General features: G+C 41.4%; 1 protein-coding gene across 3 annotated transcripts in view; it reads right to left on the reverse strand.

The window, feature by feature from the left end:
- Positions 1–17,158, reverse strand: part of mindy3 (MINDY lysine 48 deubiquitinase 3) — a 150,114-nt gene that overhangs the window by 50,052 nt on the left and 82,904 nt on the right. For all 3 annotated transcript variants that reach the window (XM_041184573.1, XM_041184572.1, XM_041184571.1), the window contains one exon: positions 15,363–15,435. In XM_041184573.1, the coding sequence (XP_041040507.1) occupies positions 15,363–15,435 (73 nt within the window). The remainder of the gene's footprint in view (positions 1–15,362; positions 15,436–17,158) is intronic.

Here is a 17,158-nt window from a genome sequence, read left to right on the forward strand (position 1 = left end):
GGGTTTTTATTCTATCGGAGTTGAGGAAATTAACAGGGGATCTAACAGGTCTTCAAGATTGTGAAAGGGTACAATAAGCTAAATATGGTATTGTTTCCACTGGCTGAAGAGGCGAAGTTTTAAGATAATCACACAAGGAATTAAAGAGGAAAAGTCGAAAAATGTTTTTGGACAGGGTTATCAGGTGATGGAAATAAAAGCAAAATACTGCAGATGCTGGAAATCTGGAATAAAAACAAAATACTGGAAAAACTCAGGTCTGGAAGCAACTGTGGGGAGAGAAACAGAGTTAAAAATTGAGTCTACATGATTCTTCTTCAGAGCAATTAGATTAGAAGGCGGAATTCTTTGCCACAATTCATTTTTGAAGCGGAATCTATATATTCCTTTAAAAACAAGTAATGCTAAAAGTTATGGGAAGTCAGCAAGTGAGTGAGGTTAGAGCAATGCAGGCTTGATGACCTGAACAGTCTGTTTGTGCCATAACATTCTCCATTTCCATTAGTTTTAATGTCCAGCAAGCACTGGATTAAGATTAGCTGTGATCTTCCTCTTCCCAGCACTTGTTGAACAGGTCAAACATGAGGAATGCAGCACACAGGGTTGCCAACACCCATAGGACCATAATCCAACTGAGCGAGCAGCTCCAGGAGAGGAGGAACGGTCAGAGATAAATAATACGCTTGATTTAATCAAGTACAAGCAGTTCAGAGGGCAGAACAGCTTGTTTTGTCTCCAGTAAAATATTTCTTGATAGCAATCAATGCTCTAGTCTTAAAACTATGTAAAAGAAATCTAACTTCCTCTGCTGCAAAATAAAAGGACAGACTAACATTCTCTGTCCCACCTATGTTTCTGTGAATACATTTCAATTATCCTTGCTCAAACAAGCCTTGTTTTAGAGACCTTTTAAGGTCTCGTGTCCATATGAAATAAAAATTACACTGGCTGCATGCAACCTCAAAAAGTGCTGGCATGTAGCTCAGGAAAAGTTCTGCTGAACTTCTGCACTGCAGAACATTAATTCATATCACTACTGCATAGCTGGAGGGTAGCCAACACAGAGTTTGTTGGTTTTGGCAAAGCAAATTGTACAATTACTAGTCTCCATGCTATTCAGTACATAAAATTATATGCAGTCAGGTATCACTGCATACTCTGAAGTTTTATTTTTCTCAAAATAAGTCAGTTAGGCTGTACTGATGTACGACTGCCAGCATGCACCATGTCCTAGGCTGTCAAGCTTTTGAAGGAGTTGATGGGGTTCATTTTGATTTGCAACCATTTCTATCAGCAAAAGTTAAACACTAACAATTTACTACAAAAGTCACATGAAGGAAGATACTCTTTCAGCTCATAATTTAAATAAGTCATAAAATGAAAAAATAAATAGAAAATGAACTTTTCAGAGGATATATGAGTAATGAGCAGAGTGTATTCTTAAACTAGATAGGGCTTGCTAATTGGTGTGAAAAGATAAACAGTTAATAAGTAACAGGCGACCCGCTGGAAAATCGGACATATGTTTAGAGAAAGCAATTATGTAAGCATTATATAATTGCATAAGCTTCTGTCAGGAATTGTGTCTAGACTAGGTGAAATCAATATATTATGAAGATGGTTATATAAAATATGGACGGACATACATTTGTATTGAACCTTTTTCAAAAGAACACTTTCTTAAGCAAAGAACACTGGTTTACAGCAGCTATGTTGCATTTGTGAAAGACACAAGTTGCTTTTATGGAAACAGTGTGTCTTTGGAGCTCAGAGGTCTTATGATTCAGCTCTTGGATGTAAGAAAATACTGGATTTTGAATAGTGAGAAAGACTACCACATGGGAAACAGCTTTATCCCATCTCTTTTTCTTCTGAAACCTTTCTTTTGAGCTGTCTGTGATCCAAAAAAACCCATTAGAAGACCTCATTGCTGCACACTTAGAGTTTTTAAAGGATAATTCTGAATCAATACCATTGTCTCCACTGAGAATCCCTAAGAACCAGCAGCCACTGTGGACTGGGGCCCTTCAGCTGTAAAACACATCTGGACACTTGGTGAATAGTTTTTTTTTCTGACATTACTTGTTACTTGGCCAAGTTTTTAATACCTAATACTCTGCAGAATGTTATTTCTTTTTTTGCATGCTTGGGGGGATTGCATTTGTGTTGTTTTTGCATTAGTGGGCAGTTGGATATATTTGTACATTTTAAACCTTTCATTAATAATTTCTGCAGCTTTACCTAAGTGAGTTTTGGTAATAAAACTAACTCTTGTTAACTTAAGGAATCTGGTTGGCTTATTTCTTGCACTGAACCATACACAATTAAATACATATTAAATTGGCAATATCACCTCCCTTTTAAATTCAATCAATTATATCCAGCTCAAGAGTGGGATAAAGAGGGGAGTCAGTTCACCCCTGTTAACCTGGTTGCAACAATATGTAAACCAGGAATACACTCACATGTAACCAAAAGTTTCAGTAAAATATACAGCTCACAAAAGGAGATCAACTTCATTTTCAACCATTTCTCAACTAGATTTTCCTTGCATTGAAAATATCACAAACTATATTAAAACACCAAATGTGGCACTGTAACAATTGGGGAAGTTTCTGTATTTATTGTTTTACGTGAAGGCAGGTAATTGGGATACAAATGGCTTTGCCTAGCTGTATTTGGAGGAAGATCCCATTGACTGGTGGCAGTGGAGCACAGTCAGATGAAACTTATAAATTTTTAGAATTTGTACGCTCAAATTGAAGGATTGGTACTCAAATAACACTCAAATTCAGGCAACTGGTATCAGCATAGCCAGGTGCTGAATGAAGTTCCTACTATTCTGCCCCAACAGAGGAGAATTCCCTAATATGCCATTTTCTATACCAACCATACTGTGCAGTCCTTCCTAGTGGAATTATTCATTTGGGACAGTGTTTGCTGTTGGCTATGTTCAGGAAGAACTGGATGGAGACTTCCCAAACTTATTTCAGATAGGACCCTTTATAACCCATAGAGACTTGAGTCAGTGTATTCAATGAAAAATATCTGTTTTAAATGTTTTGCTTGTTCAATCAAAGTTTTTGTTCCAAAACCAATTAAGTCAAAAATTGATTGGTGCCCAGAACAGCTTATGTGAAAAAGTATATAATTGTAATCTCTCAAATCCTGAGCCATTAAGGGATATCTATAGAGGAGGCCACAACATCCAAATATTAGCAGCTCAGCTCACTTCTCATAATGCATCAGCTGTCAAATTCTGTCTATTTGTTTACATCAGTGAAATGATTCAACATGGAAGATATGGCACAATTTTACAACCTTTCTCATTTTCATGCCAGCAAAAAATATCCAAACTTTAAAGCTGAATTGAAATCAATGCTGCGCCTCAGATGCCTATTAAAATAGAAAACCTGTTTCATCTAAAAGTTTTGTATGTCAACCTTAAAAATATTAACCCTTTGTTGGCTGATTTTATTTGTGTGGCTTAACAGAAGTGTTGTTTCTGTACTGTTCTGTATCTAACTGCTTTTATATATTTAACTTGACAAAGTAGTTTAACCTGTACTCAAGTCTGCTAGCACATTATTTTTCATCCACTGGAGGACAGTAAATGTGGTAGGAAAGCTGTTTAATTTCCCAGTGATTGATATACCGTGATGATAGGAAATTAGTTATTACATAACTCATACTCATGTACAATGAATCTGATATCAGTTCATATGAGACTTGTCTGCTTATGGAAACTGTCATTTCAGATGTTGGGAAAGAAGCTGAACTGTAACAGGTTTCAACACCTGCTTTTGCACTGTGACCTCAGGAAGCCCAAGATTCTGTTCCAGATATCCTATTATTCTTCATCAATGTACTGCTCCCTGGCAGAACATGTAAGTAATCTTCTAAATGCAAGCTGATTAGACACAGTACTCACTCTCGGCCACCAACCTCAACAACTGCTACTGTACTGTCAGAATACCCACCATCAAGATTTGGATAAGCCTGAACTTTTGCCAGTGGCAGGACTCATTTGTGTTGCTTCAAACAGAAATATTGCACGTTCCACACACCACAGGCTTCATTATCCTTCTTCTGTAACCTATTCCAACCCATATCCTCTGTTCTACATTTCTCAATAGATATAATCATATATAGTTAAATAAAGTATTGGAATGAATGGCCTTTAATGTCGTTCCCCTCCTTCTGCTCTAACATTGGTATCAAAAGCTCCAGTTGTTATCACCCTGCACTCAACAACTCTGTTCCTAAACCCCCTTTAATTTATTGCATCTCTGCCCACCTACAAAAGCTTCCTCAAAAACCACCATCTCTTGGATCAACTCCCAAATTTTTCTCAGCTTCTCTTTTGCTCCCCATCTCCCAACTTCATGCAGTGGCATGGGACATTTTGCTGTACAAATAGTGCACGTTTATAAGACATAGGAGCAGAAATTAGGCTATTCAGCCCATCGAGTCCATTCAATCATGGCTGATAAGTTTCTCAATCCCATTCTCCCATCTTCTCCCCGCAAACTTTGATCCCCTTACCAATCAAGAACCTATCTCCGTCTTAAATACATTCAATGACCTGGCCTCCACAGCCTTCTGTGGCAACGAATTCCATAGATTCACCACTCTCTGGCTAAAGAAGTTTTTCCTCATCTCTGTTCTAAAAGGTCTTCCCTTTACTCTGAGGCTGTGCTCTTGGGTCCTAGTCTCTCCTACTAATGGAAACATCTTCCCCACGTCCACCCTATCCAGGCCTTTCAGTATTCTGTAAGTTTCAATCAGATCCCCCCTCATCCTTCTAAACCGCATCGAGTATAGACCCAGAGCCCTCAAACATTCCTCATATGTTAAGCCTTTCATTCCTGGGATCGTTCTCGTGAACCTCCTCTGGACCCTCTCCAGGGCCAGCACATCCTTCCTGAGATACGGGGCCTAAAATTGCTCACAATATTCTAAACGTGGTCTGACCAGAGCCTTATAAAGCCTCAGCAGCACATCCCTGCTTTTATATTCTAGTCCTCTCGAAATAAGTGCCAACATTGCATTTGCTTTCCTAACTACCGAACCAACCTGCAAGTTAACCTTAAGAGAATCCTGGACAAGGACTCCCAAGTCCCTTTGCACGCCAGATTTCTGAATTCTCTCCCCATTTAGAAAACAGTCTATGTCTCTATTCTTTCTACCAAAGTGCATGACCTCACACTTCCCCACGTTGTATTCCATCTGTCACTTCTTTGCCCATTCTCCTAACCTAACGAAATTCTTCTGCAGTCTCCCCGCCTCCTCAATATTACCTGTCCCTCCACCTATCTTTGTATCATCTGCAAACTTAGCCAGGATGCCCTCAGTTCCTTCATCTAGATCATTAATATATAAAGTGAAAAGTTGTGGTCCCAACACTGACCCCTGAGGAACTCCACTAGTTACCGGCTGCCATCCTGTGAAGGACCCCCTTATCCCCACTCGCTGCCTCCTGCCAGACAGCCAATCTTCTATCCAGGCTAGTACCTTGCCTCTAACACCATGGGCTTTTATTTTACTGAGCACCTACCTGTGCGGCATCTTGTCAAAGGCCTTCTGGAAGTCCAAGTAGATAACATCCTTTGGCTCTCCTTTGTCTAACCTACTCGTTACCGCCTCAAAGAAATCGAACAGATTTGTCAAGCATGACCTCCCCTTGATGAAACCATGCTGACTTTGCCCGATTTTACCATGCACTTCCAAGTATTCTGAAATCTCATCCTTAATAATGGACTCTAAAATCTTACCAATGACCGAGGTCAGGCTAATCGGCCTGTAATTTCCCATCTTTTGCCTCACTCCCTTCTTAAACGGGGGGTTACATTAACGATTTTCCAGTCCTCTGGGACCCTCCCTGACTCCAGTGATTCCGGAAAGATTGCCACAACGCCTCCACTATCTCTTTAGCTATCTCCTTCAGAACTCTGGGGTGTAATCCATCTGGTCCAGGTGATTTATCCACCTTCAGACCTTTCAGTTTTCCTAGCACCTTCTCCTTGGTAATGGCCACCATGCTCATCTCTGTCCCCCGATTCTCTTGAACTTTGGGGGCGTCACTCGGGTCTTCCACTGTGAAGACTGACGCAAAGTACCTATTCAGTTCCTCCGCCATTTCTTTGTTCCCCACTACTACTTCTCCAGCGTCATTTTCCAGCGGCCCAATGTCCACTTTTGCTTCTCTCTTACCCTTTATATATCTAAAAAAACTCTTGCAATCTTCTTTTATATTACTGGCTAGTTTACCCTCATATTTAATCTTGTCTCTCCTTATTTCTTTTTTAGTTGTCCTCTGTTGGTCTTTGTAGGCTTCCCAACCCCCTGGTTTCCCACTGCTCTTCGCCGCATTGTATGCTTTCTCTTTAGCTTTTATGCTGTCCCTGACTTCCCTTGCCAGCCATGGTTGCCTCGTCCTCCCTTTAGTATGCTTCTTCTTCCTAGGGATGAATTTTTGCTGTGTCTCCCAAATTACTCCCAGAAACTCCTGCCATTGCTGTTCCGCTGTCTTTCCTGCTAGGCTCATCTCCCAGTCAATTCTGGCCAGCTCCTCCCTCATGCCTCTGTAGTTGCCTTTATTCAACTGTAATACCGTTACATCTAATTCCAGCTTTTTCCTCTCAAATTGCAGGGTAAATTCTATCATATTATGGTCACTTTCTCCTAAGGGTTCCTTCAGCTTAAGCTCCCTTATCAAGTCTGCCTCATTACACATCACTAAATCTAGAATTGCCTGTTCCCTAGTGGGTTCCACCACAAGCTGCTCCAAAAAGCCATCTCGTAGACATTCCACAAATTCCTTTTCTTGGGATCCACTGCCAACCTGATTTTCCCAGGCTACCTGCATATTGAAATCCCCCATGATCACTGTAACCTTGCCTTTCTTACACGCCTTTTCTATCTCCTGGTGTACTTGTGCCCCACATCCTGACTACTGTTCGGAGGCCTGTACATAACTCCCATTATGGTTTTTTCACCTTTGCGGTTCCTCACTCTACCCACACAGATTCTACATCGTCTGACCCTACATCATTTCTTGCTATCGATTTAATTTTATTTCTTAGTAACAAAGCAACCCCATCCCCTCTGTCAACCTGCCTATCTTTTCGATAGGATGTATACCCTTGGATATTTAGCTCCCAGTCCTGATCCCCTTGCAGCCATGTCTCCGTAATGCCCACCACATCATACCTGCCAATTTCAATCTGCGCCACAAGCTCATTTACCTTATTTCGTACACTGCGTGCATTCAGATACTACACCTTCGGTCCTGTATTTCCCGTCCCCTTTCTCATTGTTGTCCCTTTATCTGATGTGCTTGAAGTTTCATTAAATTAAAACACAATTTTAATTAATCAACTAAAAGCAGCATTCTTTTGCGCAAAGTTGAAAATTGTGGTCAAACAGACTCTCGGCTGAAGAGTAAGCAGTCCTGAAAGACAACTTCAGCTACAAACTAACTTTCTCAACTTAAAAAAACTTGTCCTGATCTACAAGCAAAGCCACTAGACTGAAGAGGCGCTACCTAAAATTAGTATTGGAGCACAATCTGTATTTACAGTTGCAACAATCTAGGCGATGTAGCTTTTTTTAAAAAAAAATGGAAAAAAAGCTACTGGGAACCCAATCCAAAAATGCTATATTTAATTTGGGGCTGAATAATGATCTTGTGATTAAAACCCTTCCCATTATTTGCTTATTTGATCCATCCAGATTAGATATTTGACATACATTCCTCAGTAGATACCACCAGATTGCACCAGCTTTAAGTATCTGAATGCTTGCCCAGCATGTGAAGTTCATTTCCTGCCTGTCCTTGCATAAGTCAACAGTATTTTTTTCGCCTACCCACTTCTTTCTGCAGTTGATCAACATTGATTTTTTTCATTGTGGGTCTGATTTTAAGGAATTAATTATCTTATTCTTGTATTTGGTATCTGTTGAAGCATATATTAAACATTTATAGAGATTTAGAATTAACACAGCATAGAACTATGATTTCTAGAATTTCGATTCCGAAGAAGTCATATTCGACTCAAAACACTAACTCCATTTCTCTCCCCACAAATGCTGCTAGACGTGAGTTTTTCCAGTACTTTGTTTTTATTTTATGATAGAATTTCTATTATTGATGCAATTTAGACCTGAATGATTATTGGTAGATTTTTGACAAACTCTTAATAGGAATTATTTCCAATTGATTTTCCAAGGTCACCTTATTTGTATAGTTTCAGCTGCAAATTTGGATGTGTGAGGAATGCACAAGTAATGAGAACAGGAAAGTGTGCAAGTGAAATTTGAATGGGGAGGGAACGTCAGAATAGGATGATGAACATTGTAAAAGATTTTAGAAAGGTTTGATAGCATCACAGCCCATGTGTAGCCTTAGTCCACTACCACTTCAGCCTTGACAAAATAATGTCAGGCAAAAAAGGAACGGCAACTCAAGACTGCAGATAAATCACTTGCATCTGAACTGATGGCTAAGTGCTGCATGAGACGCTTCAAGGAAAACTGCCATCTGTGGCAATTCATACTCCCATTATCTTGAATTACCACTGCTTCATCTCACTGCATACTGCAAAGTTTGAAGTTGTAGTTAACTAGCTCCATTCTGAATGGTAGTTGCAGCTCTCACTACAACAGGTGTTGCAGCTGTGCAACTGGATCTGACAACCTGATCCATGAAAACAGTCCCCCACAATCATTGCTAACTAAGTGCGCTAGTGCTTGCAGGAAAGTTTGAATCTAGTTGTTGGCTGTTCATCCTGAAATGTCATGACATAGAAACATAGATAATAGGAGGAATAGGTCATTCGGCACTTCGAGCCTGCTCTGCCATTCAATATGATCATGGCTGATCCTCTATCTCAAAGCCATACTCCTGCCACTCCCCAAACCACTTTTAGAGTCCAGAAATCTATTTTCTTCTTAAATATATTACGTGATTTGGCCTCCACAGGCTTCTGTGGTAGAGAATTCCACAGGTTCACTACCCTCTGAGTGAAAAGATATCTCAACCCAGTTCCAAATGGTCTACCACATATCTTGAGATTGTGACCCCTTGTTCTAGCCACCCCAGCCAGAGGAAACATCATCCTTGAATCCAGTCTGCCCAGCCCTGTCAGAGGTTTAAACATTTCATTGAGATCCCCTCTCATTCTTCTAAATTCCAGTGAGTACAGAAGTGCTACTGGAAGTACTACGAAAGCATAGAATAATTTGATTGACACTTCCTCAGAAGATTATGGAAGGTCAGACATTAACACAGTGATATAATACTGCTAACAGATCAGCTGTTTCAGAGGAGTCTTCACGGTATTAATGGTCTGCTGAAGCAAAGCATTTTCACTTTCAGCTGCCAGTGTGCACATACTATTAGGTGGTCAGGTAGCAACTCTCATGAACATGATCTGAAAGGCATTCCCCTTTTCTGCTTCCAAATATATTAACAAAATAACTGGGGAAACCAATGGTACGAGTAATTGTGTTTGGGGCAAAATCAACAATTTAAAGAGATGAGAGCTTAATCATAGCAAGTGCATGGCTTAAATTCACATTGTAACATTACTTTGTCCTTTCCATTCACTCACTTCTACATTGGCATAATTTAAATCTGGTGTCCTGCCATTCAGGACACAGCGTGCCAGACAGCCCACGCAAAAATTAAGCAGTACAGCCATCACCTTTGTCTACAAGTGTTCATACACATCAATGTAGGTAAACACCTGAAGAGTTTCACAGAATGCTACTGTTTCATTCAACTGTCAGTGTCAAAGGTTAGGCATATAGACACCTTTGTTTTTACTTCATTGCATAATTACTGAAGCTAATTCACCCCTATTGCCTTTCTTTTTCTAAGGCAAGACAGATGAGAACAGCTGAGCAAGATTGACAACTGATATCAGATGCCCAAACCATCTGCACTCCATCAAGGCAATAAAGGGAATCAAAGCTGGTGAAACAGAAAGGCAGACTGCAGCTACATTTTCATTGTGACTTTCTACTCCTTCTCCTCTCCCTCTATATGTTCTCTTTAGGCCTCATCAGCACTTCACTGTACATGACATTAATTACCCAACCTCTTGCAAACAGACCCAGCACTCCTCCTGCCTCCCTCCAGAACTATTTCTCATATTTTCTTCTTTCTCTCTACCTGCTCCCCCACCGCACACCACCCAAGTGCTGTTTAATACTTCTCCTTTGCCTTTATCACTGGTTCATCCCTTATTCTCTCCAACCAGTATTGCTAGCTACTCCACTTCCTCAACTTTTAAATATTGTTCCTTCACTGCCCCAGTGTTATTCCTGACTTTTACTCTCCTCCACCTTGACATCTTCCTCCTTTTATCAACTCCACCCCTGAAAAAACACCCTTGACAGTCCCTCCTTCGTTCTAACTTCAAAACCAATGTTCCCTTCCCACAAACATCTGTACTATGCACTTATCTCTGGGGCTTCATCTTGGAACAGAAATGATCTGGCTATGTTAATTTTGGAAAGTTAATCTATTAATGCAGATAGAACCCCTTGAAAAGTGACTGTCCATGTACGCAGATGGTTATGGTACAAAGTAGAAGCACTTAAGTATCTGAGGGGGAAATGGTGGCGTACTGGTAATGTCACTTGACTAGTAACCAGAGGCCCAGGCTAATGTTCCGGTGACCTGAGCTCAAATTCCACCATGGCACTGGTGGAATTTAAATTCAATTAATTAACCTGGAATTAAAAGTTAGTCACATTTATGGTGACTAAGAAACTATTGTCAATTGTCGTAAAAAACTCATCTGATTTGCTAATGCCCCTTAGGGAAGGAAATAGGCTGTCCTTAACTGGTCTGGACTACATATGACTCCAGACTCTCAGCAATTTGGCTAACTCTGAAATGGCCTAGCAAGCCACTCAGTTGTACCAAACCGCGACCAAGTCAAAAAGGAATAAAACTGGATGAATCACCTGGCATCGAACAAGACACTGAAAACAACGACGATACACCCAGTCATGTTGGCCCTGCAAAGTCCTCCTTAGTAACATCTGAGGGCTTATGCCAAAATTAGGACGCTGTCCCACAGACTAGTCAAGCAACAGCCTGACAGTCATACTCACCAAATCATATTTTACAGTGTCCTAGATGCCACCATCACCATTCTTGGGTATGCCCTGCCCACAGGTGGAACAAACCCACTAGAGAAGGCTACACAGCCATATATAATCAGGAAGGAATTGCCCTGGGAGTTGTCAACTTTAACCCCATGGACCTCTGCACCCCATGAAGTTTCATGGCATCAGGTAAAAGATGGGCATGGAAACTTTCTGATTTCCACCTACAACCGCAGCCCCCCCCGCCGCTTCATCCTCAGCAAATGAATCAGTACGCCTCCATGTTGAACACACTGGAAGATGCACCGAGGCAAGGGCACAGAATGTACTCTGGTGGTAGACTTCAATGTGCATCATCGAGAGTGACTTGACAGTACCACTACTGACTGAACTGGCCAGGTCCTGAAGCATATGGTCTGGGCCTGCGGCAGGTGGTGAGTGAACCAAGAGGGAAAAACCTACTTTACCTCACCCTCACCAATCTACTGGTTGTCGATTCATCTGTCCATGCAATATTAATAAGAGTACCTACAGCACAGTCCTTGTGGAGTCTCGCTTTCACATTGAGGATACCACCGCTGTGTTGTGTGACATGACCACTATGCTAAATTGAATAGATTTAGAACGGATCTAGCAGCTTATAAGTAGGCATTCATGAGGCATTCTGGGCCATCAGCAGCAGAATTGCATTCAACCACAATCTGTAACCTCGTGCTGTGAATGATGGTGGATAATTAAACTAACAGGAAGAGGAGGCTCCACTAATATTCCCATCCTCAGTTTTGAGCAAGCCCAGCACATCAGTGTAAATGACAAAGCTGAAGCATTTGCAACTACCATCAGCCAGAAGTGCCCAGTTAAATCATCCATCTTGGCATCATCCTGAGGTCCCAGCATCACCAATGCCAGTCTTCAGCCAATGTGATTCACTTCACGTGATATCAAGAAACAACTGAAGGCACTGGGCCCTCTTAATGTTCTTGAAATAGTGAAGATTTGCTCCAGAACTAGCCACGCCTCTAGCCAAGTTGTTTCAGTACAGCTACAAAACAGGCACCCACCCAATGATGTGAGAAATTGCCCAGGTATGTCCTATCCACAAAAAGCAAGACAAATCCAACTCGACCAATTAACACCCCATTAGTCTACTCTCCATCAGTAAAGTGATGGAAGGTGTTGTTAATAGTACTATCAAGTTGCACTTACACAGCAATAACCTGTTGGGCATAGTGGTAATGTCATTGGACTAGTAACCCAGGCTAAGGCTCTGGGGACATAGGTTTATATCCCACCATGGCAGCTTGTGGAATTTGAATTCAGTTCACTTACAGGATATAGGGAGAGAGCATTGAGATAGAGGATCAGCCATGACCATACCGAATGGTAGGGTAGGCTTGAAGGGCTGAATGACCTACTCCTGCTCCCATTTTCTATGTTTCTAACTTGCACAGTGATGCTTAGTTCTGGTTTCACCAGGGCCAATTAGCCCCTGACCTCATTACAGGCTTGGTCCAAACATGGACGAAGGAGCTTAACTCAAGAGGGAAGGAGAGAGTGCTGCCCTTGACATTCAAGGCAGCAAAACTGAAGTCAATGGGAATCGGCAGGGGGGGCTCTCCATTGGTTGGAGTCATATCTCACACAAAGGAGGATGGTTGTGGTTATTGGAAGTCAATCATCTCAGTTCTAGGATACCACTGCAGGAGTTCCTCAGGGTTGTGTCCTAGGCCAAAACATTTTCAGCTGTTCCATCAATGATCTTCCTTCCATCATAAGATCAGAAGTAGGGATGTTCGCGATTATGATTTCACAATGTTCAGAAACATTTGAATTCCTCAGACCCTAAATCAGTCTTCTGTGTCCATATGCAGCAAGACCTGGACAACATTCAGGCTCAGGCTGATAAGTAGCAAATAACATTCACACAAGTGCCAGACAAAGACCATCTCCCTTTGACATTCAATGGCATTACCACCACTGAATGCCCCATTATAAACATTTGGGGTGGGGGTGGGGGTGGGGAGGTGGCTACAATTGACCAGAAACTGAACTGGACTAGCTATATAAATACTGTGGCTACAAGAGTAGGTTAGAGGTTAGGAATTCTGTGGCAAGTAACTCATCACCTGACTCCCCAAAACCTGTCTACCATCTACAAGGCACAAGTCAGAAGTGTGATGGAATACTCTCCACTTGCCTGGATGAGTGCAGCTCCAATAATACTCAAGACGTTTGACACCATGCAGGACAAAGCAGTCCACTTGATTGGCACCCCATCCGCCACAATAAACATTCACTCTCCCTCCACAGCCAGCATACAGTGGCAGCAGTGTGAACAATCTACAAGATGCACTGTAGCAACTGACTAAGGCTCATTCGACAGTACCTTCCAAACCTGTGCCTCTATCACCTAAATGGGCAAGGACAGCAGATGCATGGAAACACCACCACCTGCAAGTTCCCCTCCAAGTCACACACCATCCAGGCTTGGAAATATATTGTCATTCCTTCACTGTCACTGGGTCCAAATCCTGGAACTCTCTTTCTAGCACCATGTGGGTGTACCTACACCACATGGACTGCAGTGGTTTGAGAAGGCGGCTCACCACCACTTCTCGAAGATAATTATGAACGGGCAACAAATGCTGGCCAGCCAGCAACACCACATCCCTTTAAAAAAAATTAAAAACTCTAGGCTGAAAATAGCTGAGGGATCCAACACTGCAACTGGAACAAAGGGAGAAGTTATGTCCAGGAAGTCAGAGTTGAAGAACAGGTGTCACACATTGGCATGAAGAACTGAAATTTATGCAGGTCGCAATGCTGAAGCCATGATGAGTTCTATAAACAAGCTTGAGGATTTTGGATTGAATACATGAAGAAACATGGAACCAATGGAGAGATCAGTGTTACAAATACAAGAGGAGTATGATATGGTTCATTTGGATCAACCTGTTACTTAAATCCAACCAGGGCATTTAAATAAGTGTAGTGTTCAATTCATTGTGTATCTGTATGGAACCTTCAGAGAAAGAAATGTTAGACAAGTTTAAGTTCTGCACTTTGATGGATACCCAGAAAAGAATACCATGTTAACTTCAAAGTACTTTAGCATGTACAGTGTGACCATGTTGTTTTTCTTTTGAGGAACTCATACGTGGGACATGTATTTCCTGTTCACACACCCTACTTCCTGTTGTCATTAATTTTGTTAAGTCAATATTTGTTATTGTGAATTGCCATTTCAACATGTCCCATGAAATTTTGCTGCCAACTGTCATGCTGCAGTTGCAGGCTCTGACCACTCTGGCTCCATGGAGCAGGCTTCTGAAGGCTCTGTCCCAGTTCTTCATAATTTTGATGACACAAGAGAACTCTTATGAGATATATGATAAGCAGTAGAAAAAACAGTTTAAATGAGGAGTTGCCTGTTCATTATCCTCTCTCAGAAACTTGGGATGTTAAGGGTCACTCTCAAAACTCTCACAAAAGGGGCCAAGAATTATCTATGATGTTATTCAAAATACAGGAGTTGGAGTATGTAGATTGAGAAAGGCAGATAAAATCCAAAAACATTAATGTAACTCAAAGTTGTTCTGAAAAACAAATCAACTGCTTGGATCATTAGATAGATCATACTGATGAAACCTGGGTGATGTCCTTGTTAAAGTATAATATGTTACATAGTTGGTATGGGGAACAGAGGGAAAAGAAAGAGCCATGCCAAGACATGCCACAGAAAAATTCAAGTAACTCATCACTTCAAAAGGTTTTGCCATTTTCTGCGCATGGCCAGCTAGAGTACCCCAAGAACCAGCACTTCAGTAAATACACTGGTACTTCAAATTTTCAATTCACTGCCTTAACAGATCTCAGCCACTGCCATATATTCTTAACTTGTATTAAACTGGCATAGAATTTGTTATACTTAACTGTATACCCATCCAAATTTTTCAGAAACCTCATCAGAATCAGTCAATTTGCATTTATTATATTATTCATAGTGGGATTCGCATACCAAGTAACATTTGTTCTGAAAGAGTCTACTGATCCAGTCACATTGTGTTTTTATAGTTTTAAATTTGTATCTTGGTTTTCTCAGATCACATCTGAGGTGACTACTACAACGGTTGCTCTCCTCATAAACAGTATGATCTTTTGATGGGAACAGTTTATATCTTAAGCTTGTAAAAGTTTGTAAAAACTAAAATGATAAGAAATGACAAGTCAAACTATTTTACCTTCAGGATCATATGTTTGGAATACTCTTCTAGCTTGTTCCCAAGGAGATTCTGGGGCAACTAAGGACATTTCCTGCAGAAACAAAGGCAACATTTTATAAAGATTTGCAGTTGTTTTCGTTCATTTCACTTCTTTAAAAACACAGAAAAATATAGGCATCAACAAACACAACACTTGCGTACTAAACCCTGTCCAAATTTGATAAAGCATTTAGAAATGTTTCATTATGACAAGAGAAAACATGGATCATAACATTGTAAGTGAAAAACGCTCTTCTGTACACAATTATTGACCTTGCCATCATTTTTAAAGCAGGATGCTCAAAACACTGATATTCAAAATACAGCTTTGCCAATGATATATATGGGTTTGGTTTTACCTCTTTTCTTTCGTATTCATGCCCACATTTATAAATTCTATCATCTCATATATTTAAAAAAAAATCTTACCAAATAAAGCCAGTGGTGTAATATAGGCTGTAGCTAAGGACAGAGACTCCCTGACAAGAAGTTTGCATGTACCCAGCTTAGCAGCAAAATCATAAGTTTGTACAATGAATGAAGGCATAAATTCCAAACTGAATTTTTTTTATTCATTCATGGGATGTGGGTGTCGCTGATGAGGCCAACATTTATTGTCCATCTCTAATTGCCCTTAAGGTGGTGGTGGTGAGCTGCCTTCTTGAACCGCCGCAGTCCACGTGGTGTAGGTACATCTACAGTGCTGTTCGGGAGGAATTTCCAGGATTTTGACCCAGTTAAGGAACTGTGATATATTTCCAAGTCAGGATAGTGAGCGGCTTGGAGGGGAACTTCCAGGTAGTGACGTTCCCATGTGTCTGCTGCCCCTGTCCTTCTAAATGGTACTGTCTAAGAAATCTTGGTGAGCTTCTGCAGTGCAGCTTGTAGATGGTACACACTGCTGCCACTGTGTTGGTGGTGGAGGGAGTAAATGTTTGTGGAGGTGGTGCCAATCAAGCAGACGGCTTTGTCCTGGATGGTGTCAAACTTCGAGTGTTGTTGGAGCTGCACTCATCCAGGCAAGTGGGGAGTATTCCATCACAATCCTGACTTTTGCCTTCTTAATGATGGACAGGCTTTGGGAAGTCAGGAGGTGAGTTACTCACCCCAGGATTCCAAGCCTGTGGCCTGCTCTAGTAGCCATGGTCATCACCTGGCACTTGTGTGGCATGAACGTTACTTGCTACTTGTCAGCTCAAGCCTGGATATTGTGCAGGTCTTGCTGCATTGGGACATGGACTGCTTCAGTATCGGAGTTACAAATGGTGAACATTGTGTAATGATCAGCGAACATCCCCACTTCTGACCTTATGATGGAAGGAAGGTCATTGATGAAGCAGCTGAAGATAGCCAGGCATAGGACACTACCTTGAGGAACTGTTTCGTTATTCATTTACAGGACGTGGGCTTCAATGGCTAGGCCAGAATTTATTGCCCATCCCTAATTGCCCTTGAGAAGATGGTGGTGAGCTGCCATCTTGAACAGCTGTAGGTTCACTCCTGCAGTGATGTCCAGGAATAGAGATGGTTGACCCCCAACAACCACAGCCATTTTCCTTTGTGCGAGGTATGACTAACCAGCAGAGAGTTTTCCCCTGACTCCCATTGGCTCCAGTTTTGCTCAGGCTCCTTGCTGCCACACTCGGTCAAATGCTGCCTTGGTGCCGAGGGCAGTCTCTCTCACTTCAACTCGGGAGTTCAGCTTTTTTGTCCATGTTTGAACCAAGGCTGTATTGTCAGGAGCTGAACGGTCCTGGCGGAATCCAACCTGAACA

This window comes from Carcharodon carcharias, chromosome 3 (genome assembly GCF_017639515.1).
Source record: "Carcharodon carcharias isolate sCarCar2 chromosome 3, sCarCar2.pri, whole genome shotgun sequence".
NCBI classification, from domain to species: Eukaryota; Metazoa; Chordata; class Chondrichthyes; order Lamniformes; family Lamnidae; genus Carcharodon; species Carcharodon carcharias.